The following is a 19593-nucleotide window of genomic DNA, read 5'->3' as shown; positions in this document are numbered from 1 at the left end:
AAACCAAAAACCTTGGGGGTTGTCTTATATGCTCAATTGTCTTAATTGCTGGAAAATACAGTACATTTTGTTTGTTTGTTTTTGTTTTTTGAGACAGTGTTTCTGTGTATAGCCTTGGCTGTCCTGGACTCACTCTGTAGACCTGGCTAGCCCCGCACTTAGAGATCCACCTGTCTCTGTCTCCTGAGTGTTGGAATTAAAGGCGTGCACCACTACTGCCCAGTTAATTTTCTTACTTTTAAGCTTCATGGAAAGTTTCACTCTGCTTTGACAGTGCTTTTCCTCATTGTCTGTGGGGCTCTCAGCACACCTCTTTTCCCCTGCCTCCTCCCCCATGCCATCCCCCCTGTGCACTGAGGGGGTTTCTGGGGGCTAGCACTCATTCTGGAAGAGGAAGCTGAGAAGGAGGAAGCCCTCCACCAGGCTAGAAGCTAGGTCCCTCTTACTGTGGGGAGCTGCAGTTCCTGTGCCTGGGTGTGACCTTAAGGCCAGGTGTCATCTGTGGGATCCCTGGAGGGTGAGAAAGGGCTGCGGCTGGGATCGCTGTAGCCCAGAGTCTGCTTAGCGCCATTTGCTTGGAGAAGTCCAGGCCGTCTTGCACTTCTTCTTTTTTTTTTTTTTTTTGTTTTTTTTGAGACAGGGTTTCTCTGTGTAGCCTTGGCTGTCCTGGACTCACTCTGTAGACCAGGCTGGCCTCGAACTCACAGCAATCCACCAGCCTCTGCCTCCTGAGTGCTGGGATTAAAGGCGTGTGCCACCACGCCCGGCCCATCTTGCACTTCTTAGGGTTTCTATTGTTGTCACAAAAATGCCACAATCAAAACCAAATTGGGGCCCAGGACAGCCAAGGCTACACAGAGAAACCCTGTCTCGAAAAACAAAAACAAAACAAAACAAACAAACAAAAACCAAAACACAAAACCAAAATCATGTTGGGAAGGAAAAAGTTTATTTGGTTTACATTTCCACATTGTAGTCTGTCATTGAAGGAAGTCAGGACAGCAACTCAAACAGGGCAAGAGCTGCTACAGAGCCCACTGAGGAATGCTGCTTAGGGCTTACTCCTCTCAGCCTGCTAGAGTACTAGCCTAGGGGTGGCATTACCTACACTGGGCTGGGCCCTCCCCCAGCAATCACTAATTAGGAAAATACCCTACGGGCTTGCCTACAGCTGGGTTTTTTTTTTTTTTTTTTTCAAGACAGGGTTTCTCTGTGTAGCCTTGGCTGTCCTGGACTCACTTTGTAGACCAGGCTGGCCTCGAACTCACATCGATCCGCCTGCCTCTGCCTCCTGAGTGCTGGGATTAAAGGCGTGCGCCACCAGCGGACGGATCGCTGTGAGTCCAGGACAGACAAGGCTAACACAGAGAGACCCTGTCTCCAAAAGCAAAAAACAACCAAACAAAAAAAGATTTACTTGTTTGTTATGTATACAGCATTTCGCCTGCAGGTCAGAAGAGGGCATCAGATCCCCTTATAGATGGTTGTGAGCCACTATGTGGTTGCTGGGAATTGAACTCAGGACCTTTAGAAGAGCAGCCAGTGCTCTTAATCTCTGAGCCATTTCTCCAGCCCTTGTGCTCTTTTCTTAAAGCCTGGCCTAGTATGAAGGAGCAGGCTGTCCCTTCTGGTGAGTGATTTCTTCCTGGGTCTCAACTGCCGCTTGTAGGAAGAGGCAGTTGAAGGTACCCACTTGACCAAAATTTCTCTTTTATCTTCCAGCCCTATCAAGAAGTGAGTTCACTCGAAAAACCAAAAAAAAAAAAAACAACAACAACAACAACAAAAAGTGAGTTCAGAGCTTTCTAGAAGGCACCCAGGGAGGTATCCGGTGACCATAGCAACTCAAGCCAAACTCTGCGGCCTCAAGCCCCGCCCACCGCTTTACGGCCGCGCCTGTTGATTTGCTCCTCGGGTTAGCCAATGACCGGTGAAGCGGGCTGTGTTCCGGGAGCTCAATGGCCACCGATGGGCGGGGAGGCGGGACGAGAGCAGGGAAGGGCGGACCCGGGCGGCCGGGCCGGTGGTGCGTGTTTCCGGCTCCGCTGCGGAAGGCTAGCGAGGGGAACCGTTGGGCCGGACGCGAGCCGTGCCGAACTGAGCGCGGGCGTCGCTGAGCGGGAGTGCGGAGCTTGGAACCTAGCGCGATGGGAGGGGAGCAAGAAGAGGAGCGCTTCGATGGAATGCTGCTGGCCATGGCGCAGCAGCACGAGGGCGGCGTGCAGGAGGTAAACGGCGTGGCCCCGCGCCCCAGCACCTTCTCCGCCGTGGACGGCCGAGACCCCCCCCCCCTCACCCCCGGTCGCGCAGGTCCCCGGTGCCCCGCAGATTGTTCCCCCCGCGCCCCAGCTTCCGGTCCTCCTCCCAGGGCGAAGTCTTACTCCCTAGCCCCCCAAGAATAATTTCGTTGACCCAGAGTGACCCCAGAGCTTCCGCATCCACTCTGCGCTCCACGGGTGCTCCTGCGTGCATTTTAATGGTTACTCTCTCTCCAGAGTATCGCTGGACCAACTGTCCTAGAAGTGATTTGCATCTTACCCAGAGTGGAGCCTACATATCGACACTGCGTAGTGTAGTTACAGCGGGGGTTGGGGGGGGTGGGAGGTTAACACGTGGCCCCTTTATACTTGAAAGTATACTGGGGAAGTGAACTGGAGACCTGTAGACTTTTTTTCTTTCTTTCTTTTTTTTTTTTTTTTTTTTTTTTTTTGCCTTCTAGGTTACGCTTTCTGCCTGGTTTAGCCTCAGTTGTCTGTCAAGTGAAACTTAGGAGTAGCAGTACTTGGTTTTTCCTTTTGTTTTTTTTAGTCAGGGTCTTGCTGTGTAGCCTTGGCACGTCCTGAACTGGCTATATAGACCAAAGTGACTTCCAATACCTCCTGCCTCTGTCTTCCATGTTCTGAGGTTTGGATGTGGGCCACGCTACTTGGCTCCTAGTTTTCTTGAATTTTAGAGTAGCACCTTCAAGGGAAAGCCCCAAGTTCATAGAAATAAAGGCTTGTTCATCAAGGGTTTCTCATTATCTTGTACCAGCCACGTAATCCTGGGTATGCAGACACGGACAGAGACCAGGTCTTACCTTCGGGGAGTTACTTATATACACAGAAAACTTCTTGCTTTAAAAATGTATTATTTACTCTGGGAGGCAGAGGCAGGTGGATCTCTGTGATTTTGAGGACAGCCTGATCTACAAAGATAGTTTCGAGGACAGCCAGGGCTACACAGAGAAACCCTGTCTCGAAAAACAAAACAAAAAAAACCACCAAACCAAACCAAAAAAAACCAAAAAAGTATTATTTGGCACCGGTGTGCCTTTAATTTATAGCACTTGGGAGGCAGAAGCTGGTAGATCTTTTGAGTTCGAGGCCAGCCTGGTCTACAGAGAGAGTTCCAGGGCAGCCAAGGTTACACAGAGAAACCCTGTCTTGGAAAAAGAAAAACAAAAACATTTCTTTTTTTGTTTTGTTTTGTTTTGAGACAGGGTTTCTCTGTGTAGCCTTGGCTGTCCTGGACTCGCTTTGTAGACCAGGCTGGCCTCGAACTCAGTGATCCACCTGACTCTGCCTCCCGAGTGCTGGGATTAAGCATGTGCGCCACCACACCCATCCTGTGTGTGGGTTCTAAGGATACAGTTGGCAGGCTTTTGCAGCAGTCACTTTTACCCAGGGAGCCATCTTGCTGGCCCACAAGGAACATTTCAGAAGCATGAATCAGTGTTGGATGTGATTGTGTGTGTGAATAGTCTTGGTACAGGGGAGGAAGAGGCAGGTGAATTGCTACATCTCAAAGGCTAGCCTGGTCTATATAGCAAGTTACAGTGAAACCCCCAAGTATAATAACCCCCAGATAGCTCATAGCTTATTCTGAGTGACCAGACCTAGTTCACACAGTGCGGTTTACAAGCCGCAAAGAGCAGCTGGCACAGATGGTCAAACCGAAAAGAGCTGCGTGTGGCAGTTCTCACAGATCTTTCATTCTATAAGCACCGGAGGGGCAGGTTGACCCAAACTAGACCCCACGCCCCTGACCTGAGCGGGTTACTGCCACTGGTCACTGGGGATGGGTTTTCATTTAGTTTTCTTTTTCCTTTTTTGGTTTTTTGAAACAGGGTTTCTCTATGTTATCTTGGCTGTCCTGGACTCACTTTGTAGACCAGGCTGGCCTTGAACTCACAGTGATTCGCCACCCTCTGCCTCCTGTGTGCCTGGCTTTCTTTCTTTTTTTTTTTTTACGATTTATTTATTTATTATTATGTATACAGTGCTCTACCTGCATGTATACCTGCAAGCCAGAGGAGGGCACCAGATCTCATTATAGATGGTTGTGAGCCACCATGTGGTTGCTGGGAATTGAACTCATGACCTCTGGAAGAGCAGTCAGTGCTTTTAACCTCTGAGCCATCTCTCCAGCCCCGCCTGGCTTTCTTAATAATCTTATGTTCACTTCACTTCCTGTCTACTGGTTACTTCTGCTTCTTGACCTATAGTGGACTTTATTTAGTCCTGGTCACAATATTCAAGCAGAAAGCTCTTCAAGTAAAGGTATGTGCTAAGGCTCAGCCATAGCACAACTAGAAACACTTGGGAGTTCATATTTGATGAAATATTTCCCCCTTTTTCCAATAAATAACACAATCTTGGGGTTCACATTTGATCAAATATTTTCCCTTTCTTGTCTAAGTAAAAAGCAAAGATTTTAACTCTAACACAGAAAAACTGTTTATACTAAAGAAGCTATTTCTGCCAAGCTTTCCAAAGCGTCCAGCTTGGTTGTATTCTGCAGCCTTAAGATTAAGTATTTTTGAGTTAAAGTTCTGTAAATTGTTCATGTCAGTCATATGAACTCAGCAAGTTGAATGTTTTGAGCAGTTTGTAGTCTGAAGCTGATCTTCGGGTGGTGTTAGTCAGCCTAGTGGCCATCCTGGCCAGATAGAACACAGCAGTCAACCGGAAGGTGCCCACTGTTCACGCAGAACTTTGTGGCGGCGGCGGCAGCAAGGGGCCGTTTGTGCACAGTGCGGTCACCACAGTGCGGGCGGGGTTGTCTTTGCAGACAGCCCCATCTATTTGGAGGCCTCAGGGTTACTGTTAGGAATGGTAGGAAATGGAACCTTTTTATTTTATTTTGTTTTTTTCCCCTTGAAACAGGGTTTCTCTGTGTAGCCTTTGCTGTCCTGGACTCAATTTGTAGACCAGGCTGGCCTCGAACTCAGTGGTCAGCCTGCCTCTGCCTCCCCTGAGTGCTGGGATTACAGGCGTGCGCCACCACGCCCTGTTGAAACTTAAATGTTTTAAATGCCATGTTAGCAGATCTCTGAAGGGTTTGAGGACTACAATCTAGTAAGTCCACTCGAGGTCTACAAACTTCGTTCCAAGTGACCTGCTTCAGACTCACCTGAAAACACTACAGGAAGCTGGATGACCCTCCACCTGGCTGTGGATTCTTTCCTTTTCTTAATGGTTTTTCAAGACAGTTTCTCTGTGTAGCCTTGGCTGTCCTGGACTCTCTCTGTAGACCAGGCTAGTCTCAAATTCACCACAATCCACCTGCCTCTGTCTTGCGAGTGCTGGGATTACAGGTGTGCTCCACTGCACCTGGCTCTCCTTCAAATAGTTATTCTCAGAGAGTTGTTCTGGTTAGTTCCCCGAGCCCCTCCACCCCCCCCCCCTTTTTTTTTTTAATTTAGAAAATGTTTTTGAATGTGTATTCTATCTTTTTTTTTTAAAGATTTATTTATTTATTATGTATACAATGTTCTGCCTACATGTGTGCTTACACTCCAGAAGAGGTCACTAGATCTCATTACAGATAGTCGTGAGCCACCATGTGGCTGCTGGGAATTGAACTCAGGACCTTTGGATGAGCAGCCAGTGAGTGATCTTAACCTCTGAGCCATCTCTCCAGCCCTCATTCTTCATTTTTTTATAAATTTATTTTTATGTGCATTGTTGTTTTGCCTGCATGTATGTCTGTGTGAGGGTGTTGGACTCCATGAAGCTGTTACAGACACTTGTAAGCTGTCATGGGTGCTGGGGATTGAACCCAGCTCCTCTGGAAGAGCAGCTGGTGCTCATAACTACTGAGCCGTCTCTCTAGTGCTGTAATCTGTCATTCTTATTGATTTATTCTGAATTTGTTCCCTGGCAAATTTTAACACCCATCCCCCCACCCCCACCAGACCCAAGATAGGGTTTCTCTGTGTAGTCTTGGCTGTCCTGGACTCTGCTTTGTAGACAAGGCTGGCTTTGAACTCACAGAGATCCACCTGCCTCTGCCTTGGGTGCTACCACGCCCGGCTGGAGTTTGGGACTCTTAATCCCAGGGTTTGAGCCCTACATTGGGTGCCAAATGGTTATTGTTAAATAAATACATTTACTCCTGAATGTTTCCTCCCCCCCCCCCCTTTTAATTAATTAATTTATTTTTTGTTTTTGTTTGAGACAGGGTTTCTCTGTGTAGCCTGTAATCTTGGCTGTCCTGGGCTCCCTTTGTAGACCAGGCTGGCCTTGAACTTAGAGCGATCCACCTCCCTCTGCCTCCCAAGTGCTGGTATTAAAGTTGTGTGCCACCATGCCCAGCTCTGGATGTTTTTGTCTAAGCATTCATTCCTGTGTCTCAGATGTTGAGTCACGTAAGGCTTCCCTACAGAGGTTTTCTTCATCCTCAATTGGTTCATGTAACAGAAGGCAGGCATGCAGGCTTGAAGTCAGAAAGTCAGTCCTTCTACTTGGTAGTTGTATTTGGAAAAATTTAGTAAATGCTGTCCTGCTGGAGGAAATATGTCATTGGGGTGGCCTTTAGGGTTCACAGCCACACACCAGTTCTAGTTCCCACTCCGCTTTATGCTGCAGGTTGAGGGTGTGAGCTCTGAGCTTCCTGCCTCAGCTGCCACGTGTGACACTTGTTTTTACCATTTCCATGGTAAGCCCATAGCCCTCTTACATGGACTCCAGACCTTGGAAAATGCTCTTCAATATTTTGGTCTTCCCAGTTGTAGCCATATTGCTTTTGGGAGCTGACTGACCCCACAGCACCCAGCAGCAGCACTCAACGCAGGTCGCATCCCACCATCCAAGCCTGCTCAGCTCCAGAGAGGAACCTGTTGCGTGTCAAACGTTGCTTTAAACAAAATCTCAAGTGTTCAGCTTTACCACTAAAGACTCAGGAGCTAGATGAGGTGAAAGTCTGCTGCCTCAGAGCAGCAGAAATGCCACCCCTCCCCCCCCCCCCCCCCCGACTTCCTCCTCAGCCGAAGTCCCAGAAGGAATGCAGACTTGAACAACCTCCCTCAGACTGAAAGCCCCGCCCTCCTACATCCCGTGCGTCTGTCTGTCCTCCTTACTCCTCTTCCTCTGTTTTCTTAATAATCCTATGTTCACTCCCTGTCAACTGGTTACTTGCTCCACCTCTTGACATATGGTTGACTTTATTTAGTTCTGTTCACAATATTTAAGCAGAATGCTCTTTGATTAATGGTGTGTGCCAAAGCTTAGCCACACCCCAACTAGAAACAGGTTTTTCCAGTTTAAAAAAAAACACTCAGGAGGCAGAGGCAGCTGTGTCACTGTGCCTGGTCTACAAAGTGAGTCCAAACCAACCAAGGCTACACAGAGAAGCCCTGACTCAGGGGGGCGAGGCGAGGGGGAGTTTAAAATGTAAGTGGGAAGTGTAAAAGGAACTTTTATTCGCCTACTTCAGTTGTTGTCTTGGAGGCTTATTGCTTCTGCCTGCTCATCTAGGCCTAGAATGTTTTCAGCCTCTGAGACTTACTGCTTAAGAGGCTCACCCTTGTCACTGGCTGCTCACTGCTCCATCTGCTCCGTAGGAGGTCTGAGGATCAAGGTTACAAAGTTAGGAACATCGTTGGCAGATGCGGAGCACATCTCCTGCTCGCCTTCCTTTGTGGAAGACAGGGTCACCTGCTTAACCCCTGGTCCATCAGTCCTTCTGAGTGCTGCTACTTAACCAGGATTGTCACTACTATGAGATGAAGTCTCATGTGCCCCATGCTGGCCTCCCAGTTCCCTTGCTTTCAAGTGGGAGGCTTACAAGCATTCCTCATTGTGCTTGGTTTTATGATTGCTGGGAGACCATGGCTTCAAGCATGCTAGGTAAGCCCTCTACCAGCGGAACTGCACCTCCAGCCCCTGGCCGGGCGTCGGGTGGCGGTGGTTTGTATTTTGTGTAGGGTATGTGTGTTCGTGTGCTATTATGTGCCTTTGGGGGTCAGAGGACAACTTGAAAGTTGGTTTCTTCCTTCCATGTGGATTCTGGGAAAGAATGTTGCTAAGTGCTATTGAGTCATCTCAATATGCTCCTTGTTCGTTTGGTTTGGTGGGGGCCTGATCTCATATAACTTAGGATGCCTGAAATTTGCCACATAACTAAGGCTGGCCTTGAACTCTCTTCTTGTGTTAGCTGGGATTATGGACATCTGCCACACATTTTTGTTGTGGCAAGGCTTCACTATCCTTTGTCAACCTAGAATTCTCCGTATTCAAATTCTAGACCAAGCTGGCCTTGAACTCAGATCCCACCTGCCTTCCAAAGGCTGGGATTAAAGGTGTGTGCCACTGTATCTGAGGTTTTTCAAGACGGGGTTTCTCAGTGTAACAGTCCTGGCTGTCCTGGACTTGCTTTTGAGACCAGGCTGGGATTAAAGGCGTGTGCCACCACGCCTGGCTGCTGTTTCTTTTCTCACACTGTCGTTCTGGGCAGTTGAACTCAGCTGTCAGACTTGTACAATAAGGGCCCTTCCCACTGAGCCACCTCACAGCCCTTTGAGTGGCTTTCCTGTCTAGAGAGGAAGGTCTGGTCTAGGCATTTCAGATCCCGGTGCAGAGGGGGTGTGTCTGGTGGGTCCAGCACCACACACACACACACACACACACACACAAGAAGTGAGTGGTTTTTCTTTCAGGTGGAAGGTTCTGGCTGAAGGGACTACAGGGCCTCCCTCTTTAGCGGGAGGGTGAGAAGTGAAATGCCCAAGCTCAAATTCTCTCCTGAACTAGGAAGTGTGTGCAGTGCAGACCCCTGTCCTGAGCCCTAGGCCCTCAGCCGCCGCCTCTGTCTTTCAGCTTGTGAATACCTTCTTCAGCTTCCTTCGACGCAAAACAGACTTTTTCATTGGAGGAGAAGAGGGGATGGCAGAGAAGGTGAGTGCTGGGGACCCCCTTTCCTTGGGTGGGTCTGGGGAAGGGAATGTCACTGAGGCACTCCCCCTTCTGGCTCTATCCTTTGCCCAGGAATTTCTTGTGGTTCCTGAGCAGTTTAGTGGTGTCAGCCACCCCCACTTTATGGATGGGTGTTTACACTCTGCAGTCTTGAGCTGAGTTGTAGGGGAAGTTGCGTGGAGACCAGTGTGCTGTGGGCTTGCCTTCTCTCTGACCCACCCTTCACCCCCACAAGGCTCTTACCCGTTGTCTGGCTGGGAGGAGTGGACAGACATTACAGCTTCAAGTGTAAAACCAGGCATGGCAAAAACAAAAACAAAAATCAGGCATGGTGATGCACGCCTGTAATCCTAGCAGTGATTTTGAGGACACCTTGAGCTATGGAATGAGACCCCTATCTCAAAAAAAGAGCAAAAGTTAAAAAATTACAAGCACAGTGACTCAGGCCTGTAATCTCAGCACTTTGGAGGAGATGGCACAGGATTGGGAGTTAAGGGTTATCCTTGGCTAAATAGTCAACCTGGGCTGCATCACTAGATCCTGTGTCAGATAACTCTACTACCCCTTTTTCCCATGTCAAAATGAGCTTCTACCTCAAACTAATTAAGATGGTTCCCATCAAAAACACAGGAAAAGCAGTGTGCCCTGCACACACACTTACTGTGGAGGCTGAGGCAGGACTGTGGCTTAAGCCTGCATGTTTGAGACCAGCCCAGCACACTTAAAAAAGACACAATAGCAACAGCAATTAAGTGTTGACAAAGATGTGCACAAGTTGGACTTGCTGGGCACAGTGGGCAGGACTATCAGACGGTCTGTGCTGTGGAAAACACCCAGCAGCTCCTCAAGTACAAAAATAGAAATTACCAGACCCAGCAGTTCTGTTCTGGGCAAGATTTGGAGGACTTGCTTGCACACACCTGTGTCCCTCATAATGTTATTCAAAATGACAGAGGGTGGAGGGGCCTGAGGAGAAGGCACTGTGTAAGAGGTAGGGCGGAAGCGGACTTTCCCAGCATCACCGGAGGTAGCTCACAGCTGCCTGTAACCAGCTTTAGAGGATCCAGTGCCTTCCTGGCCACTTGTACTCAGATTTGCACACCAGCACAGAGATATCCACATAATTAAGGTGAGTTTGTTTATTTTGTCCTTGAAACACGGTTTCTCTGTACAACCCTGGCTGTCCTGAAACTTACTCTGTAGACCAGGCTGGCCTTGAACTCACAGAAATCTACCTGCCTCTGCCTTCTGAGTGCTGGGATTAAAGGGTTTTCATGTTTTGTTTTGATTTTGCTTTTGAGAGAGTCTGCTTGAGCAGCCCCTGCTCTCCAGGCCAGCCTCCACCTCACAGGCTCCGCCTGCCTCTGCCTCCTGAATGGCACGAGAGACCTTAAAATAAAAAGCCTGTTCTTCCCTGCTCACGTCCAGCACACACCCAGACTGGTTTGCTGAGAGCCCGTGAGACGGACCAGAGCGTGTGGGGTGCTTCCTGTCCTCTCCTTCCAGTTCTACATACTTGGAGGCACTCATGAGGCAGAGGCAGGAGGGTTTGAGACCAGCCTGGCTTGTGCAATCTGCTTTACACACACACACACACACACACACACACACACACACACACACACACACACACACACACACACACGGTGTGAGGGTGTGGTGTTCTCATCTCCTCTCTGGACTTGTGCTTTCTTCCCAGGATCTCCATGTTCAGCAGCTAGGAATGGTCTAGATTCCATCCTGTAGGGAGTTTCATGGAGTTTTCTTTCTTTTCTTTCTTTCTTTCTTTTTTTCTTTCTCTGCCTCCTGAGTGCTGGCATTAAAGACGTGCACTACCATGCCTGGTTCTCATGGAGGTTTCATTGTGCGAGCATGATTAACTACTATGTCCTTGGCTGTTCAGCACCTCCGCCTGCGGCTTTTCTCTGCTGATCCGGCCCTCAGCTCCTGAGGAGTCTTCCAGCAGCCAGCCTGCCCTGAGCCATGACACAGGGTTCTGACAGCCATGGCTTCAGTCCACCCTAAGATGTACTGCCAGTCTGGAAATACCGCAGACTTAGGAGCTGAGTGTGTCAAGAACGTGGGACACAGACTTAGTCTCTTGCTGCAGCTCCTGTACCCTGATGGCACTAGTGTTTCTTTGCTCAGTAGATTCCTGGGGTGCTGGCAGGTGGGCTTCCAGGCTTGTTTTGCTAATTTTTCTCCCCAGACTGTTATGTAGTCTGGAAGTAAAAACATTCAGTGGTTTCTATCTGACACATCAGCTGTTGGTCATGCCTGTACAGAGGCTATGCTGAAAGCAGAGTGAGGCCTCTACCTGCATAGCCTCTGCACAGAACCAAATAGTGAGAGAAGTGGCTACAAAGGAAGGAAAGAACGGTGATGTCATTAAACAGTAATTACTAGGGAGTCTCCAAGGTGACCCATGAGGTGGGTTTCTCCCACTTGGAGCTGGAGAGATGGCTCAGAGGTTAAGAGCACTGGCTGCTGCTCTTCCAGAGGTCCTGAGTTCAATTCCCAGCAACCACATAGTGGCTCAAACCATCTATAATGTGATCTGACACCCTCTTCTGGCCTGCAGGTGTACATGCAGGAGAAACGCTGTATACATAATAAATAAATCTTTAAAAACAACAACAAAACTCATGGGCTTGAGCAAATGTGTATCAGGAGGTTACAAGCCAGTCAAGAGGGAAATCTGTGTTAAAGGACACGGGCCAGCTTGGCTTTGATACTTTATGAGGCTGGGAGCAGCCGCAGCATCAGGCCCCATGTAAACACACTGCTGTCCGCTCCATCTCATTGCTTCCCTGACTTCCTCTCCCTAGCTTAGTGGCCCTCCTGTTTGCCTTTGGATATTGGTTAGGGATACTGAGTTCTTTGTTGTTATTATGTGTTGAGGTGTATCCCCACTCCCACCCACAGTCAGGGTCTCAATATGTGGGGCACAACTAGCCTGTGATCTCCTGCCTCTGCTTTGTGAGTGCCAGAGTTACAGGAGTGAGCCGCTATGCCTGGCTGTTTAAGTTCCCCAACCATTTGGCCAGATACACTTCCTCGTTAGCAGCTAGGTAAGAAATGGTTTGTAAAATTATTCTGCATTCAGCTCCGTGTCTAGCTTGTTCTCTCTTCAGCCTTTCTCTGAAAACTCTCCCGGTGAAAACTGCCTCTGAATTTCACAAACTCAACTCCACTACACTGCCTCCCACTCACTCTGCCTGAACAGCACTGACAAGAATTCAGAGACCTGTGTGCCTGTCTTCTGAGTACTGGGATTAAAGCTTTTCTTTACCTGAAACTTGCTCTGTACCAGGCTGGCCTTGCTCTCAGAGATCTGCTTGTCTCTGTCTCCTGGGATTAAAGACGAGTCTATTCCAGCATAAAACACACACACACACACACACACACACACACACATACACACACACACACACACACACACTCTCTCTCTCTCTCTCTCTCTCTCTCTCTCTCTCTCTCTCTCTCTCTCTCTCTCTCTCTCTCGCACGCGCTCCAGTTGGGTTTGGTGAGCATCACTGTGATGCATAGAGGTCTGACCTTGAGGGCTGAAGAAAGAGGAAGTCAAAGTCAGCAAGGGGCTGGCCAAGCAGGACCTGGGCAGAGACTGGGTATCATAGGCTGCAGGCCGGGGAGTAGTGGGCCGTTCTGTGTGAGGCTGCTTCTGGAAGGAGAGGAAACAGCCGGGGCCTTAAGACTGGCGCTAGGTGGTGTCATAGATTGGGTCTGGCCTTGCTCACTTGGATAACCATTGTTTTTTTTTTTTTTTTTTTTTTTTTTTTGGTTTTTCGAGACAGGGTCTCTCTGTGTAGCCTTGGCCATCCTGGACTCACTTTGTAGACCAGGGCTGGCCTCGAACTCACAGCGATCCGCCTGCCTCTGCCTCCCGAGTGCTGGGATTAAAGGCGTGCGCCACCACGCCCGGCTTGGATAACCATTGTTAATCTCTCAAAATGAGGAGTTTCTGAGGAGGAGAAAGGTGAAGGATGCTGGGGTACTGGCTTGTGGGGTGGGTAAGGGTGGAAAGATGCCAGGCTGGCTCTGTCTGTTACTTAGGTGAGGACCTGCCGACTGTGTCTCCCCCATCCCAGCTCTAGGCGTCTCCTGGGGCCATGTATGCCACTCTAACCCAGGCTGGGAAAGGGAGAGAGATTGGTAGGTGGGGGCCAGAAGACAGAATCAGCAGGGCCCCCTTCCTGAGTGTCCCTGATCATTTGGAGTCTCCTCTTGTCCACTGCCCTGAGTGTGGTCAGTGTGGGCTGGGTTTCTGTGGCTGTGCAGTCTGCTGTGCCAGCCTAGTGGAACCATTCTTGTCCTGTCAGCTCAGTAAAGAAAACCCCCGTGTTCACCCACCAGGCACAGAATGCCCGTGGATCCTGACAGTGTGTCATTGACTGCCACTCGGCTCCATGACCTACACAGCTTCCGCTTAGGCCACCGCTGAGGAGTTCTTTGGTGGGAGGGCATTGGGAAGAGGCCTAGACTTTGCCTGCTGGCTTATCTCTGCCCTCTTTTAACCCTAGTGCCTAGGAAGTAATAGGACAAGAGGGTTGTGACATGATTTATGGGACTGGAAGAGGGAGGTCCCTGTTCCTGCCCCTCGTTGGCCACTGATTGTCAAATGGCTTGAGTTCAAGGTCCCCATGGCTAGAAGCTGGGGACAAGTCCCTGTGGCAGAGCAGCTTCATGACCTGTTGTCTCTCTCCACAGCAGCATGGCCTCTGTGTGCCTTATTCCTCTCACTCCCATTGGTACTTGACTTTTTTTTTTTTTTTTTTGACACAGGGTCTCTCTGTGTAGCCTCGGCTGTCCTGGAACTTACTTTGTAGACCAGGCTGGCGTGGAACTGCTGGGATTAAGGGCATGCGCCACCACCCAGCTCCATTGTTATTCATATTGCTGTCACTTTGGGTGGTTTTTTTTTTTTTTTTTCCCTTGCAATCTGAAGCTTCTTTGGGTGGCATAGGGCTGGGACCTGGGAGTGAGGGGAGGAAGGGTCACAGAAGAATGAGAGTGTGGGGCATTTGGCAGAATCTCAGGTGACTTCTGTGACTGTGCTCACCCTCCAGGTTAGGTGCAGAGGTGCTTAGAAGATGGTTTGGTGAGCCTTGGTCATGTGGTGGCTGCCCTGGGAGATGGGGGTGGAGGTGGTGGAGGTGTGCACTGTGTATTCAGTGTGGGTGGCCACAGAGTTGTATTTTCTAAGTCTGTTCAGAGCAGGTGGAAGGCAAAACTCAAGAGACATTTGAGCTGGCCCTGGGGCATGGCCAGTGAGTAAAGCAAAGGTCTCAAGCAGGTGAGAACAGCATGTGCCAAGGCTCCATCTAGAGAGACAGGGATGACTCAGGGTCATGGTCCACACCTGGGACAGGTGCTGTGGGTCAGCATTGGGTGGCAGAAGGCCATCTACAGGGCTGGGGTTGAAGCATCATGGGAGGCTTGTTCAGTGGACATGAAAGGACTTGAAATCAGAAGTCTAACCTGCTGATTCTGGGTGCCTTTGAGCACCACCATCTGTATAGCTACATGCCCTAGATGGACAGAGGCAGGAAGAGAGCCAGTCGGGGACAGGAAGTATCGCCTGGGTGCTCATGGAAGGCTTCCCAGAAGGGCTGAGCTTGAGTTCTGCTTATAACAAAGCTGCTACAAGCACTGTCCCCACCAATGTGCAGCTGTAGTACCCAACAGCGGGTGTAAGGCAGGGGTAGCCACTGTCCCCTGCTCTGATGCTTTGCTGCTCTCCTTAGCTTATCACACAGACTTTTAACCACCACAACCAGTTGGCACAGAAGGGCCGGAGAGAGAAGCGAGCTCGGCAGGAGACCGAGCGCCGGGAGAAGGCAGAGCGGGCAGCCAGGCTGGCCAAGGAGGCCAAGGCAGAGAGCCCGGGGCCACAGATCAAGGAGCTGACTGATGAGGAGGCAGAGAGGCTGCAGCTGGAGATCGACCAGGTGAGCCGGGCTTCCCTCCTTTCCCTCCACCGTACCCCTGAGGGCAGTGGCCTGGGAAGCAGGGCTTTGTTCCAACTGTGTGCCCTTTGCCACAGAAAAAGGATGCAGAGAATCACGAGGGCCAGCTCAAGAACGGCAGCCTCGACACACCCGGGAAGCAGGTACGGTGGACCAGCAGGGGCCTGCCTGCCAGTTTTGTCCTTTCCACAGGATTCCCCCTTCACCCTTGGGGAGCCTTCACACTTCCATACTTCCCACCCCAAAGACATAGAAAAACCAGAACAGAGCCAGTGTGCTTGCCCACACTGGTAATCTCAACACTTGGGGCCTGAGGCAGATGGATGTAAATCTGTGCTGTATCGTGAGAACCCATCGCAAAAGAAGGTAAAGTAATGCCAGCACTCAGGAAGGAGAGGCAGGCAGCTCTCTTGAGTTCCAGGCTAACCAGGCCTACGTAAGAGACTCTGTCCCCATCCATCTCCATACCCATACCCCACAGACAGGGTTTCTCTGTGTAGCCCTGACTGAACTGGAACTCAGTCTGTAGACCAGGCTGGCTTCGTGAGAGATCCACCTGCCTCTGCCTCCCAAGTGCTAGTGTTAAAGGCATGAACCACCATGTCTGGTTGTCTTTTTTTAAATGTACATTGGTGTTTTGTCTGCATGTATGTCTGTGTGAGAGTGTCAGGTCTTGGAGTTACAAACAGTTGTGAGCTGCCATGTGGGTGCTGGGATTTGAGCCTGGGTCCTCTGGAAGAGTAGTCTCTCCAGCCCTGACTCTGTCTAATAAGTTATAAAATTTTGATAACCCTACTGGCCTTAATCCTGGGACAAGAAAACCCACAAGTGGGCTGAAAAGATGGCTCAGTGGTCAGAAGCATTTGTTGGTTTTGCAAAAGACCCAGGTTTGGTCTCAGCACCCAGTGGTGGCACACAGCCATCTCTAACTTCAGTTCTGGGTGTCTGATGCCCTCTTCTGCACTCTGTGGGTACCAGGCGTTCCCATGGTGCAGGTACATACACGTAAGCAAAATATATACCTAAAATATTTCTTAGAATGGTCATGAGTCAGTCAGGACACCATGAAGGGCTGAGGGGCAGGGGCCAGCTACAGGCCTCTGTCATGTGGTGTAGTGTGAGCCTTTTGGCAGAGGTGAGGACCTGTTTTACCTTTGGTTCCCAGCAGCCCAGGGTGTATAGGTTTGTCGAGCTTAGGTCTGTCTGTTTTCTTGTGGCTGTTATGTCCAGTTCTGGGCCTGGCCTGGTGGGCGCTGGTCTGTCAGGTAAGTCATTGAGCACCCCTGACTGTGAACAGGATGCTGAGGAAGAGGAAGAGGAGGACAAAGGAAAGCTGAAGCCCAACCTAGGCAATGGGGCTGACCTGCCCAACTACCGCTGGACCCAGACCCTGTCGGAACTAGATCTGGCAGTGCCCTTCCGAGTCAGCTTCCGGCTGAAGGGGAAGGACGTGGTGGTGGACATCCAGCGGCGGCACCTCCGGGTGGGCCTCAAAGGACAGCCCCCGGTGATTGATGGAGAACTCTACAATGAAGTGAAAGTGGAGGAGAGCTCGTGGCTCATTGAGGATGGCAAGGTGGTGACGGTGCATCTGGAGAAGGTACTGGTCCTCACTCTGCCCTTGCTTTGCACTCAGCAAACAGCTGCCATGCACCTGTGTGCCTTGCTCGGGGTAGGGTGGGCAGAGTCAGGTTGAGCAGTCTTGTGTGCCAAGCCTCTTCCTTTCCCACTGTGCTTGCACACGGGCTCAGTCCCTTCCACACATGCTTGGACAGCTGCTGTGTGCCAGACACTGTCCTCAGGACCGGAGAAAGAACAGTGAACAAAATGGGAAAATCTGCTCACATTGTTTCCCACACCACTCCCTAGAGGCAGGGTATTTACTGGGGTAAACAAAGGCGCTGTTTGGAGAGGGTAAGCGCGCAGAGGGCTCAGCTTCCGCTGCAGCTCATTCACCTCTGTGCCCTTGCATGTGATTTTCCTCCCAGCCAGGAGGATCTCCTTTTTTGTTCTTTGCCTTTTTTTTTTTTTTCTTTCCTTCTTGTCTACTGCTAATGCCTTAAGACCTGGTCCGACTGTTATCTTGTTTCTGTCTTCCATTGAGTGAGCACCTGCATGTTATCTTGTCCCTGCTCATTGCTTTGTAACTGTTGGCCTCTGTGTGTCTTCCCCAGTTGCTGGGTGGGCAGAGGGCCGGGCCTTCTGTGCCCCTGGTTCCAGCACAGGCCTGATGGGCCTTGGATACAAGAAGTGGATGGGAGAGAGGTTAGCTGTAAAAAGGCTGAGCTGTAATCCCCTGCCCCATGGCTCTCTTCCTCCTCCACTCAGATCAACAAGATGGAATGGTGGAACCGCTTGGTCACCAGTGACCCCGAAATCAATACCAAGAAGATTAACCCTGAGAACTCCAAGGTGAGTCCTGGCTGCCTAGGGAAGCTTCTCTATGCGTCTCACAATGTGTAGCCCAGTGCTTCATTGATTCTTCTCCCTGCCTGTGCCTAGCTTTCAGACCTGGACAGTGAGACCCGCAGCATGGTGGAAAAAATGATGTATGACCAGAGGCAGAAGTCCATGGGCTTACCCACCTCTGATGAGCAGAAGAAACAGGAAATCCTGAAGAAGTAAGCAACACGGGGCTGCGGAGTGTTGCTGGGCACTTAGGCCTGGCTGACGAGAGCATGCCACTGGGCGGGACTGACTGCCCTGTCCCCTTCCAGCACAGATCAGCCAAGTTCATGGCTCTGTGGCCTTGGCTTGCCTACTCTGACCACTTGGCAGGGCCACTTCCAGGACAAGGCTGCCTTCACAGTGGGAAGCAGTAGGAACAGGCCGTCATTGCCACCTACTGGAAACTGGTGCCACTGCTGGCTCTTCCACTTTCTACCTAAAGGCTAATGGGCTTGAGCCGAGGCCTCGCCTGGCTTGGCTCCAGGTTTTCCCTGGTTCTAAAGTGTCCAGCCCAGTGTCAGGAAATAGGCTGGGGTGGGACACGGACAAGACAGCCGCTATTGCTTCACTTTCCTACTTTTGCTTCCTAGGTTCATGGATCAACACCCAGAGATGGATTTCTCCAAGGCCAAATTCAACTAGCTCCTGTTTGCCTTCCTGAACTCTTGCAGTTGAACCCTAGCCAGTGAGCTTCCTCTCCCACCTTCTCCTGGGACCTGGAAACCTGCTGAGGCAGGCATAGGACTTGCCAGGCATGTGAGCTCCAGGCCTTCACTGGAGAAGGGCTGGGTCTTGGGGGTCTTGTCCTCCCATTTGGCCTGTTACACATTAAAACTGTTCTCCCTGCTCCACCTGTGTCCTCCCTCTAGCCCCTCCCTGGCTGCTGCTGGGAGCTGGGGCTTTGGCAGTCTACTTATTAGGGCAGGTTGTTTTGTTTTTATTTTTCGAGACCGGGTTTCTCTGTGTAGCCCTGGCTGTCCTGGACTCACTTTGTAGACCAGACTGGCCTCGAACTCAACAGTGATCCACCTGCCTCTGCCTCCCGAGTGCTGGAATTAAAGGCGTGCACCACCTCTGCCCAGCATCTAGGGCAGGTTCTTGATACCTGGATCTCGCTTCTGTGACTTTAGGGAGAACTATGACAAAGGTTGTAGGTTTTAATTTTTATTATGTGTATGCACCCATGCTACCGCCTTCTGGGTCAGGTCCCATCATGTGTATGTGGTTTCCAGGGATGCACCTCAGTTGCCAGGCTTGTGCTAGTGCCTTCCACTGAGCCATGTGTGCAAGGGTTCTCTGAGCAAAGGTGAGTCTTTTGGCTACAGATTTCCAGTAGACGTTATCAGGAGCCCAGTCCCAGAAGTAAGAATTCAGACTGGACTGTCTGCCAGAAGCAGGAGAATAATAAAGCTGAGTGCCACTGCCTGGTGCAGGAGCTGGGAAGGCAGGGTACAGTCCAGTGGGGCGCTTTACCTACTCATCCTCAGCCAGTGCCTATGCAGTAGAGGGCCAAGAGGTACTTCTGCTCAAATCTGGCCCTTGGAGCATCTGCATCCACCATAGGGTGGGGGCTATTGAGTACAGGGGCTGTGCAGGTATAAGTAAGTACCTGTTTCGATAGACCTTTTTCTGGGATGCAAACTACGTCACAAAGCTGTTGGGAAATTAGTTCCTAGGCCAAGGCTAGAGTTTAGGGACCGGTAAGTCTTACTGTGGTTACCCTGTAGTCTTCTAATGGATTTATTTAAAGTGAGGGAATGTTTTGCCTGTATTATATATATGTACCATCTGTGTGCCTGGTGCAGTGGTCAGAAGAGGGTGTCAAATTGCCTGGAACTGGATAGGAATGGGGGTGCTGAGCACAGACTGTGCTCTGTAATAACACATACTCTACACTAGTAAAGCAACCCCCGCCCCTGTTTAAGGCAGAGTCTGGGCACACATCCCTGGTTGGCCTTGAACTCAGCAATCAGTCCTTGCTG

General features: G+C 50.3%; 1 protein-coding gene across 2 annotated transcripts; it reads left to right on the top strand.

Annotated features, from left to right (window-relative positions):
• Positions 1-2038: 2038 nt before the first annotated feature.
• On the top strand, positions 2039-18459 carry Nudc (nuclear distribution C, dynein complex regulator). Of its 2 annotated transcripts, XM_051171554.1 has the most exons (8): positions 2039-2228; positions 9081-9158; positions 14942-15145; positions 15241-15306; positions 16461-16763; positions 17492-17575; positions 17666-17784; positions 18202-18459. In XM_051171554.1, the coding sequence occupies exons 1-8, from the start codon at positions 2148-2150 to the stop codon at positions 18251-18253; spliced, it is 987 nt and encodes a 328-aa protein (XP_051027511.1). In that variant the 5' UTR covers positions 2039-2147; the 3' UTR covers positions 18254-18459. The 2 variants fall into 2 exon arrangements, with proteins under 2 accessions (XP_051027511.1, XP_051027512.1); XM_051171555.1 differs by lacking the exon at positions 15241-15306.
• The last annotated feature ends 1134 nt before the right edge of the window (positions 18460-19593 follow it).

Source organism: Acomys russatus, chromosome 29 (assembly GCF_903995435.1).
Source record: "Acomys russatus chromosome 29, mAcoRus1.1, whole genome shotgun sequence".
In the NCBI taxonomy this organism is placed as follows: Eukaryota; Metazoa; Chordata; class Mammalia; order Rodentia; family Muridae; genus Acomys; species Acomys russatus.
Note: the sequence above shows the minus strand (reverse complement) of the source record. Positions and strands in the feature narration are given on the sequence as shown.

Coding starts and splice junctions, on each gene's coding strand:
- Nudc (XM_051171554.1), top strand. CDS start 2,148: ATGGGAGGGGAGCAAGAAGAGGAGCGCTTCGATGGAATGCTGCTGGCC. Junction 15,307..16,460: donor TCGACACACCCGGGAAGCAG/GTACGGTGGACC, acceptor GACTGTGAACAG/GATGCTGAGGAAGAGGAAGA. Junction 17,785..18,201: donor AAACAGGAAATCCTGAAGAA/GTAAGCAACACG, acceptor TTTGCTTCCTAG/GTTCATGGATCAACACCCAG.